The 11,610-nt window shown below is 32.3% G+C and overlaps 1 protein-coding gene across 1 annotated transcript; it reads right to left on the bottom strand.

The window, feature by feature from the left end:
- Nucleotides 1-2,341: 2,341 nt before the first annotated feature.
- Nucleotides 2,342-9,870, bottom strand: LOC117177099 (actin-related protein 3). Its single transcript, XM_033367587.1, has 6 exons — nt 9,731-9,870; nt 5,531-5,711; nt 5,070-5,384; nt 3,723-4,037; nt 3,077-3,295; nt 2,342-2,978 (listed from the first exon to the last, which is right to left on the bottom strand). The coding sequence occupies exons 1-6, from the start codon at nt 9,775-9,777 to the stop codon at nt 2,799-2,801; spliced, it is 1,257 nt and encodes a 418-aa protein (XP_033223478.1). The 5' UTR covers nt 9,778-9,870; the 3' UTR covers nt 2,342-2,798.
- Between the last annotated feature and the right edge of the window lie 1,740 nt (nt 9,871-11,610).

Below are 11,610 nucleotides of genomic sequence, written 5' to 3'. Positions count from 1 at the left end.
TGCGTATATCAATAAAATTCAAATAAATACTGATCGCATGATAGATAGCCCCCACAGTGCCCCCCACATTGTACGGCACCAAACGCCCAAGCCACCTTAATTTCAAATTTAATGTATTTTCCAAAACTCACTAAAAATATCTTTAAATCTTTTCAACTCCAACAGAATTATTTTGAAACACTCTGAACCTCTTTAAAACCATTGGAATCGCTAGGAATTCATGCAAATTTAATTTAATTTATTTTTCCAAATTTACTATGAACATCTTTCAAATTTTAACAAAATTCATTTAAATCGCTTGGAATCTATTCCAAGGTAATTCAATTTATTTTCCAAAAATCACTATAAATATCTTGAAATTTTGGGAACTTCAAGGTAATTCTTTTAAATCATTAGAAATACTTTTAATCTCTTAAAATCTTTTGCAATTTCTGAGAATCCATTCAAATTTAAATTCTAAAATTACTATAAATAACTTGAAATATTTGGAAATCCAACAAAATTCTTTTCAATCGCCTGACATTTTTTTTAATCTCCTGCAATCCTTTGAAATTCAATTAAAATTTTATTTTCTTTCCCAAATTCACTATAAATATCCTGAAATCTTTGGAACTCCAACAAAATTGGTTTAAATTGCTTTAAATGTACTTAATCTCTTGAAATCCTTGGCAATTTCTAGGAATCCATTCAAACTTTATTTCCAAAATTCACTATAAATATCTTGATTTGATGAATTTCTTTGGAATCGCTTAAAACCTTGATATATTTAGAAATCTATGTTGCGTAAATTAATCATTCTTTTCTATTTTCTCTATTTTTTACATCAACTCTTTCAATATTTCAGCATTATTTCTATACTTTTTTTTTACCTTTGATTTTTTTTTTAATTGCCGCTGGAACGGAAATTTTATCAAACCGGGAAATGACAGTGAATTTATGCATTTACGAGGATTTCACACATTTTTTTAAAAAAAGGCCAAGTTTGATTTGAACAGTTTTTAAAATGCTAAGTTGAATTTTTATCTTTTTCAATCATATCATTCAGTTTGAAAATCGTGATTCGAAAATATTTCACTTACAAATTTTCCATTTTGGATTTTAATTTTTAAGTGTACATGTTCAATTTAAGGAATTGTAAATTGCAGTTTTAAAGATTACAAAATTAGTAGCGTTTGAAATCGACAATTTTGGATTTAAAAAAAAAAACCTCTTCAGATGATAAAATTGAAATATAAATTATAATGATTTTTTAAAATTGAACTAGACATTAAGGACTAACAAAAGTGAATAAAAATTTATTTTACAGGATGCTATAGAGTTCGGATTTTTTAATTCAATGATGAAGAGTGCGTGGTACTGCTCAAGAATAAGTTGAATTGAATAGTGCGTGGGATTGCAAAATAGTATTTGGGATTGTAAAAAAATGAATGCAATTGAAAAAAGTTTTAGTCTTGCAAAATAGTACGTGGGATTGCAAAATATTACATGGGATGGCACAAGAATACATGGAATTAATTAATAATGCCTGGGATTGCACAATAATGCATGGGATTGAAAAATAGTGCGTATTCTTGCAAAATAGTGCGCGGAATTGAAAAATGGATCGTGGTCTTGCAAAATAGTGCATGAAATAGCACAAGAGTGCGTGGTATTACACAAGAATAAATAGAATTTGATCATTATGCGTGGGATTGCAGAATAGTGTTTGACACTGCACAAAAATGCATGGAATTGAAAAAAAAGTGCGTGGTCTTGCAAAATAGTTCATGAAGCAGCACGAGAGTGTGTGGTATTGCACAAGAATGCATGAGTTTAATAACAGTGTGTGGTATTACAAAATAGTGCTTGAAATAGCACAAAAGTGCGTCGTATTTCACAAGAATAAGTAGAATTTAATTATACGTGGTATTGCAGAATAGTGTTTGAAATTGCACAAAAATTCATGGAATTGAAAAAAGAGCGTGGTCTTGCAAAATTGTGCACGGGATTGAAAAATACTTCATGAAACAGCACAAGAGTGTGTGGTATTGCACAAGAGTGTGTGGTATTGCACAAAAATGTGTGGGTTTAAGAACAGTGTGTGTGATTACAAAATAGTGCTTGAAATAGCACAAGAGTGCGTGGTATTGCACAAGAACAAATATAATTAAATAATAATGTGTATGATTGCAAAATAGTGCACGAAATAGCACAATAGTGCGTGGAATTGAATAATAGTGCGTGGTCTTACAAAATAATGCGTGGGATTACACAAGAATGCATGGGATTGGATAAGAGTGCGTGGTATTGCGCAAGAGAGTACATAAGATTTAAGGAGTAATTAAGTTCTCGGTTCTTAGGTTATGTTGAAAACAAGAGATATTATTTCAAAAAGTTGATTCTTTTAACACACGCTTCGTATGTACAGATTCTATACAATCGTTCCGCAGTACACGTATTAGTCTTTCATTTTACATAATAATAGTAATACCTTTATTATCTAAAGTCCCTCTTTAAATGCAGGCCTCAATTGTTTTACTTCACCGAATCATCAGTTAGTATCATGAATCTTAATTAAGACTCCCAGTGCGTTCACAATAATTGTGACGTTCACATTGGGCAGTTTTACGTAAGAATTAGTTGCATGACTTTTTCAGTGCAGTTTTTGATCGTTTCTGGGCTACGGTTGGGTTAACTGCGCGGAATGCAGAACAACTAAATACGATAAGTCGTTTGGTTCGGTCGGTCGGTCAGTTGGTCAGCTGCGCGCGGTTGATTGCCCGAGTAAACACGCACAGACACTCATGCTTTCTTCTTCCTTATATCATGCTGCGGAACGCAGGATTGTAGCGGCAAATTCCGGGTCCGTGTTCTTGGTAGGCTTGTTTCGTGTGACAAACTTGGTAGAATTCTGGATCGCTAGCTAATAGTGCACCTCCGTACCAGACAGCACAGCGCTGTTTGTTGTGAGACAAGACGCGGACATCTATTGGCTTTGGCTGCAGCAGAAAACAGGTAGATTTCATTCAGAAAAAAATCAATATTAAAATTAATGTAGTTTAGAAAATGTAGAGAATATAATATGATAGTATTGTACCGTAATGTGACCGCCACTGAGTTTTTGACTCAACTGTAATCGAGCATCGACTGTTCTCTTTATATCACGCTGCAGTCGCCTTCCGAAATCTTTAAACATCGTCGATCCACCCGATAAAACTATATTATTATACAAAGGCCTCCTAACATCTATGGGACAATTCTGAATCACATCGTCGATGATTTCGTTGAGCGGTGTTGTAAAATCTGGGTTTGAAAACTGTAAACACAATAGTAAGTACTATAAATAAAAGATTTTATACTTTTTCAAATGACTTGTTGGGACTAATTTTGATACGCGGTTTGATATTTAGAACTAGCAAGGAGAAGTCGCGAGATTTGCATCGCTCTGTCGCTAAATATGCGTCGCTGAGGCGACTGGGGCTTTGCTGCCTAGCGCTCAAGCGCTAGGCAGTCGAATTGGCGACGCACATCTCACGATCTCTCCTTATCAGTACATTCTTAAGAACTCATAACTGCAATCAATTTATATTTTGCAATTCCAAAGTGTACGTGAAATCTGTGTATATTTATGGCCAAAGGCTCTATTACAATTGAGAGGGGGGCCCCCAAGTGCACACAATAAGAATCCTTAGAGTTAAGGGATGATATCAAACAGAGAAATATAAAAAATGTTTCCTCTTTACCTCAGGATGGAAGAAAATTTCTGGTCCGAGAAACCTTTCATAGCCGACATCCACGGTGAAAGGTTGCTTCGTGATGTTGTTAACGCCCTCAAACTTCTTGAATTTAGTAGGATCGGTATCGAACTTTGCAAACTCTTTCGCAATATCCGGACAAATATATGAATACTTTTCCTTAATTGTCTTGGCCGTCTCGAGGGACTGCTCGGGCGGAATGCCCACTTCACGTTCCCTCAAAAGACTCTGAATAAAATACGTTATGTCTCGGCCTGCGATTGGTATGTGCTTTATACAACTTCCTATAACGAAACCTTCCGCCTGTAAAGTCAAGTATTTACAGATAATAATTATCCGATAGCAAGGCGTTAACGGTGCACTTGAGTTGCGGCCCCTTTTCTTTCACAAAATTTTCCCATCCCACTTGTTCCAGACTTAGGACTTGCTGTATTTGTTTACTTATCTGCTTCTACTATGTGTCAATTTTATTTTATTTTCTCTTTTTCAAAGTCAATGCTTCCAATTTTGAGATCTTTTCGTATTGCACAGGCGTATCGCCAACGGCTGGATTGAATATTCTAACATTACGTCACACTCGGTCGGTAACGTCGAAATCTATAAGGCATTGATTACATAGATAGGAGGAGTTCGACTAAAATTAATTTAGGCGAAATTAAGTAAAAAAAAAACCGTAATATAGCTGTGCTTTTAATATGGGAAAGCCATTTCTTTCATTATTTTTGGCAGTTTCGGAAGTGCGCATTTTGGACAAACCATCAAGAAAAAATGTAATGTGCTGTGATAGTTGGTGGAGGAAATGTTAGTGTTGCGTTAAAGTGTGTTTTTTTTATGTCAAGCGATTATTTTGCAGCTTGAATGTTAAAAGGAGAAATAAGAAATTATCAAGGACTGTGATCCTTCTTAGAAATCCTGTAAGACTTCTTAAAAATCCTTAAACTTCTGCAATTTTTTTTTTTTTTTAATCCCTTCAAGTTCTTTCGAAATATCTCAAATTTGACTAAAATTAAAAACATAATCACAAAACTTTTCAACTCTACTGTCTAATGACTGGACAGCCTTGAGGTCTGTCTTCATTGAAACATTTTACTACATCAGACGGATTTAAAAAAGCAAGACCAAATCAATTTTCCAAAAAAGAACTTATTTCTACCTTTTCGTTTTTGTATTCACAACTTAATCCGAACTCTTTAATTTTTTCCACGCAATAAGACACCTATTGAGAAAATATTCCGCTCCTGTCCAGAGTTGATCATCGTTCGCAACTCGAGTGCAGCCGATTTTAAATGTGAAAATAATTTGTAACTATTAAATTTGAAACAGTTATTTAATTACCACTGGAATAACGTGGGTAACGCCATCTCCACTGTCGACGACAATACCTGTTAGACTTCTGTCCAATGGATTTTTCGCTGTCCAGGAAGCAGCCAAGGCAAGCACAGCTTGCACAGCTATATAAAGTCCTGACACGTTAAAGGATTCGAACATAATTTCGGCAGTGTATTCTCGATTTTCTGGAGTATTGAGAGGGGGTTCAGTCAGCAGGAAATAATGATCTTCGGGCTCCGCCCTGAGGTATTTGAAGATGCACTGCTGAAGGAATCGCTCCATCAAGTCCCAGTCCTCAACAAGGCCATGCCTCACTGGATACTGAGAACAAATTGTAAATAATTCATTGCCTCGAGAACTCTCCCGAAATATTTGCTTTTATTTTAATTCACTTCTCGAACTAACTCTTCAAATTATATTTCCTATTAAATATTATTCAGCTAGGTAAAAATTACTAAAATTCTCACTTTCACAGCATATCCCGTAGCTTCGAAAGCTTCATCACCAATGTAAAAGTCAAGATCATCGACTCCTTTTGTGACCCGCCTTGCACTATTGTCTCCTACTTTTGCAGATTCTTTGATAGCTATGGCAGATGGTATCACTAGTTGAGGCTCTTTATTACTCGCAAAGCCTAACTTTGTATACCTGTGTAATTATAATCAATAGTGGATTGTCTATCTAGGCAGTAAAATTGAACCTTTTACGAGGATGCAGAAGAGAACGTCCGAGCCGAGGTCGTTAAAACGGCATCCTCGTGTAAAGTTCAACTTTACTGCCGTAGTGCATACGATACTTTATCTGAAATAGGCAGAATAAGAGCTCTTAAGAGTACTTAAACTTAGGTTTAAAATGAATTCTTTTCACTCTTTTCTTTCACTTCTCACTCACTTTGTCCTCCTTGCTGTCACTTTACGTGCCGCTCGTCGCTGTACAATAAAGTGCTATTTTACTGCCGCTCCGTGAGCGGATAAATTGCGCTTGTTCTGCCTATTTCAGGTAAAAGTTTAAGGTTGCTACAGAACCTAGAAAAACTGAAAAAGTTCTTGAAATTCGAGAAATAGCATGACAATTGTTATTGCCATTTATTTTTTAAGTTTAAATAAAAATTTTTTAATTTTCTACATATTTGACAAATTCAGATAGATTGAATAATTTGAATAACTCTAGAAATAATCCACATTTTCCAAATTTCGTCGGTAAATCTCTATCTTATTTTTCTAAATTGTTGAGATATTTTTAGTATTGTCTTCGTAGATTCTACCCTAGGGTCGAACTTCAAGCAAAAAAGTCGCAAAAATTCAAATAATAATTGTTCTCGCTACATAATTAAATTTTTTTTTTAATATTAGTATTTCCTTCAAGTTTGACCCTAAGGCAGAATGTAAGGACAAAATTATAAAAATATTTTAACAGTAAGTTACTGTGGAGACTTGCCTTTAAAATGAGGCAAGATTTTTTTGTTGAATGTTAATTAATTCCACAGTTAATCCAATTTGCAGAAAATGTCTCAATTTTACGCTTTTTCAATATCTTTTTATTTTGAACTTTTGTCTTCAAACTTGGATTAATAGACGCATAATTTATTCCCTTTGGCCTTATTATGAGGAAATTATTCTTATATTACTATAAAAATTAGAGCACTTTGGCAATAGGTCAAAAAATAGGCGCGCAGATAATTTCCGCAAGTAGTGAATAAGAATTTTTCTCGAAATTACATTGCAAACAGTACGAAGTTTTAAAATTAATTTTACTTCAAATTTCGATTGGAATTCATAATAATAATAAATCATTATTTATAATAATAATAAACTCCAGGACATTTTTAAAATGGTGACCCGAAAACCCTGGAATTTCGAAATCCGACTTCTTTAACAACCCTACATTTGAAAAAATTTCCAAAAATAAAAAATTTTCGGCCCACTTTTTAACCTTAAGGCCCTTAAAACGACTCGGATTTTCGCAACATCAGTAATAGGTTCAAATAAATACATTTTGAATAGTAATATTTTAACCACACGAACTAAAGACAATTATATAGGAGGAAAAATAACAATTTTTATAAATATATATATAACACAATAAATATATAATACAATAATGAAATACAATTTGATAGAAAATGTAATCGTTTTGTTAAAAAATTATTTTTTGGATAGGAAAGTCATGTTTTTATTGAAAACTATCTTTCTACTTTAAACATGGCGCTTTTTGTTAAGAATTCAATTGTCTTATAAAAAAACCGTCTACTGGAAATGGTGATCTATACCATTTTGCCACATGGTGCCGAAAAATGGAACTAGAAAGAGTAGGTACAATTTAAAACATGTATTTTAATTGTTGCATAAAATTGTTTTTACGATTGTTTTGTGAAGTATAAAACAATGATTCCATGCTACAAATAAATATTTATCAAAAACAAATAGTTTTGGATAGAATTTCCATCTTATAGAGTGAAAAAACACATTTTTGTGAAATAGATTAAAAAAAAATACAATTCTTTCATTATTGCATGTGAGTTTCAATGCATTGTAAGCTTAAATAAACTTTATATTAATACATAGAGCAACAGATTTTATCCATATTATACCAAGAATACGAATAATAAACGACTGGAATTTAAATACGAATTCTAACCTAACTTTTATATCATATTTTTAAATAGTAAATATTTCATATATAAATTAATAAAAATTTACTTTGAGTACATTTTTCGTTCCAAATAAGTCCATTTAAGTTTGTAATCTTTTGAAAATCACAATAAAGAGAACAATAATTGTTTTTTTAGAAAAATATTTCTGTCAAAAAGTATAGTTTCTCACTGTATAATATGTAAATTCCATTTAAAACACTTTGTTTCCGATAAAGACTTATTTTTATTATCCAATAAATACTTTAAAATCCAAAATAAAATTGTTAAAACACTTTTATGTACAAATCAAGATGCATCTTTAAAATCGTGCCTATTCTTTCTAGTTCGAATTTTCCTCACTAGGTGCCGTATCACAGTTTAACCATTGACAATTTAGCAGGAAAATTCAACTATTTGTTTAAAAAATGTAATATTTTTTTGGAAGTTTGTCCCTTTAGCTTGAAACTTAAACTATTTGGTTGAAAATTCACTATTCTGTTAAAAATTCGTTTTTTTTACAAGAAAATTTGACTGTTTTCTATAAAATTTATCCTTTTTAATAAGAAATTCGTCCTTTTAAATTTAAATTCATCTTTTGGTACAAAAATCTCATATTTTTGTTCTAGAAAATTTATCTTCTAAGTTAAAAGTTCATTCTTTTTAATTAGGAAGTCTACTATTGCATTTTTGGTTAAGAATTAAGCTTTTTTGGTTAAACAGGATTAAAGCTGGTTAAAAATTGAATTATTTTGTTGCAAATTCATCTTTTTGGCTTGAAAATTCAATAGTTTGATTGCAATTTGTTTTGTCTTTCAACCAACAAAATTTTTATTTAATTAGAAATCAAATAACATTCTTTTTTTGGTTTTAAAATTCATCTCGTTCGGTACAAATTTCATCCTTTTTAGTTACAAATTCAACTGTAAGGTTCAAAATTAATCTGTTTGTATTTAAAATGGACTGTTTTGCTGAAATTACACATTTTTAATTGAAAATTCAACTGATTTGTAGAAAATTCATATTTTCAATTCGTAAATTCAACAATTCGATAGAAAATGTAACTGTGGTTGGAAAATAATGTATTTTGGTTGAAAATTCGTCATTGTTCGGTTAACCCAACTGTTTTTCATTTTAAATTAAAACCTTTTTTTATGGAATATAAACTATTACCTTTTTAGTCGAAAGCTTAACTACTTTCATAAAAATTAATTTTTTTTTTTGGTAAAGGTTCATATTTTTAGTTGAAAATTCCTTTTTTTTTGCAAATAATTTATTTTCTTACCGGAAAATTTGATAATTTTTTGACAATTCAACTGATGGGTTGTAAATTAACTTTTTGGTTAAAAATTGATATTTTTTGTTGAAAATTTAACTTTTTTATACCAAATTTGTCTACTCGACTTGGAAGTTCAATAATTTGTTACAACATTCAACTATTTGATACAAAGTTAATCATTGTTTGTGGAAAATTCGTTACCTGTATCGAAATTTAATCTCCTTGGTTAAAAATGTAACTATTTGCTTAGAAATATCTGTAATTTATTGAAAATTCGTCTTCTTTGATAGGAAATTATTATTTTCTGACAAAAATGTCATCTTTTTGGTTAAAAATGCAACGTTCTGGTAAAAAAATTAAACTGTTTTGGGTGAAAATGAACTTTTTTGCTAAAAATTCACATTTTCGAGTTGAACATTCAATTACTTGGTTGAACTACTTTGTGAATTAATAAAAAACAGTAAGATTTTATGAATAATCCAGAGCCAATCGTTCGCATAAGTGGACAATTTTGTTAGACAATAATGTGTTAGTAAATATTTTGGCCTAATTTTAAAAAAAGGCTAGAATAAGATGACATTTTCATAGGATGTGAGTAATAATACTGTTTACAGACTGACAGTTCAATCAAACCGGATGACGGGCGGGACTCATCACTGACAAGAGTGACAAGAGTTCTGGTTTCAGGGTTAATCATTTTGAATGGACTAACCACGCGATCGTTGGACTAAAATTATGGAAACAATTAAACTCACTTACCCTGTGCCTACATCTATTACACACGCAGGTAAGTGTCCAAGCGGCATGATGTGTTTTATTTAGTGGCTAGTCTTTTTTAATTTGTTCTTATATAGTTCACGATGACGTTCGTTGTCACCGAACAGCAAATGCACGAAACCCACGAACTCAGCCTTATGACCACGAAGTATTAGCATATAAGATTTGACGCACCATAAGTGCTGCCTCTAGGAACTTCGTGACTAACTAACTTCTGTACAAATGTTACATCCAAACGCTGCTAGCGCTCTTATTCCGTCGGACCTCTAAGTAGATTTGCGGAGGTGTGGAATTCGTTACCTGTCGTTGAATGGTGGAAACTATTAGCCGCGAAATATAGGTCAGGTTTCAAATAAAATGATTCACTTCGTACGCAGATTTTACCTTGTTAATTAAACTTGAATGTTTATTATAATTTCCCGATATTTAATTGTTCATGAATGACATATTCCTGGATACCATTCCTGGTATAAACAATTATAATAATATAATGTAGTTCGTAGTAAGCGCGACAGATTTGAAAAGGCTGGTATTGTGGATAGCAATATACTTCTATTATATCGAAGAGCTCGAAGTCAAGAACAGACATTGTTCATCTTATTTGTTTCTGAACAAATAAGAATTGTTTGAAACTAATAAAATCAATCAATTAGTTTTATCTTAACACGCGCACACAAGTAAGTTCTAACCTTAAAACTTCTAAACACATCCGGGCACTAGTCGCGTAACGCGAGAAAGCTAAGTTTTTAGTTTTCTATGCCTTCAAATAAACTAATAATTTTCTAAGTCCAATTAAATAAAAAATACTTGAGAGGCTAGGAGTCGCAGGTTCAAGGTTTAAAAGAGCGCGCCGAAATCTGAATGTTCTGAAGTTTCTGTGCTCTATATCTATATATATAACCTTATTGTGAGCTCCTCCTACTGATTTTCAGCAATTAAAGTGAGTGACAGTTCAAGGTAATGATTCCAAAGTCCAACTTTTATCACCGAAAAACGTCAATCTACATGAGTGACAATTTTTTGCTTTGAAGTCCAAAGGTCTCTTTTTTATAGCGCCTGGCTGGCGCCATAACCTATTAACGATACTAGAAATAGCTCGATATCTCTGGTTTCTAACCTCAAAATCTACTTTGGACAGAGAACTTAACAATATTATAAAAGAAAGTATATTGTAGCTAAAATAGAATATAATACTTAAATACTGTTTTAATTCAGGCGTAATAAAACCATGTTATTCGTAAGACTCGTGTACAATAAGAATTACTTAACATTTACAGGTTACATACATACACATAATCAATTTGTATTTAAGAAGCTATTTAAATCTTCCCGCCAAAGAATTCACTAGTTCCGAGAGTGTATGTTAATAGGGTCTTAGCGCCCTGCGAGTTTAGTTCAGAAAACAGCGCATGTCGGTACACAAGCCAGTCCCGTGGCCAGGGATGGGAAAGTAAGATACTTTAGATCATTAACGTAGTTTTTTACGGTAAATTACTAGTATTTTACATGCCTAGTTTCTTACACGATGTAAATTTAGCGTATATGCAACTTTAAGTCCTGCGGTACCCGCTTCCCTCCACAAATATAACATCTAAAACGGAATTTTCAGATTTTCGTTCGCTTTGGAATTGAATTTAAAGGTCTTTAGACTCAAAATGTATGAAGGTTTTTTGTGACAAACGAAAATAATGGGGTATAAGGGTACCTTTTCACGGAAGCCTGTTTTGAATCAATTGTAGAATTAATATTTTTTATAACACTCGTTTCTAGCTGCTTTGTTGGTTTATAGCAAATTTGATTGGTTAAGAACTTAGATACAAACTCGATGTGTCAAATTAATTCATCAGATTATTCAAATTCGA

This window comes from Belonocnema kinseyi, chromosome 7 (genome assembly GCF_010883055.1).
Source record: "Belonocnema kinseyi isolate 2016_QV_RU_SX_M_011 chromosome 7, B_treatae_v1, whole genome shotgun sequence".
Classification (NCBI taxonomy): Eukaryota; Metazoa; Arthropoda; class Insecta; order Hymenoptera; family Cynipidae; genus Belonocnema; species Belonocnema kinseyi.
The sequence above is the reverse complement of the archived record's forward strand: the minus strand, read 5'-3'. Positions and strand labels throughout refer to the sequence as shown.

Coding starts and splice junctions, on each gene's coding strand:
- LOC117177099 (XM_033367587.1), bottom strand. CDS start 9,777: ATGCCGCTTGGACACTTACCTGCGTGTGTAATAGATGTAGGCACAGG. Junction 5,712..9,730: donor GTAATAGATGTAGGCACAGG/GTAAGTGAGTTT, acceptor ATAATTACACAG/GTATACAAAGTTAGGCTTTG. Junction 2,979..3,076: donor TCAGTGGCGGTCACATTACG/GTACAATACTAT, acceptor TTTCTGCTGCAG/CCAAAGCCAATAGATGTCCG.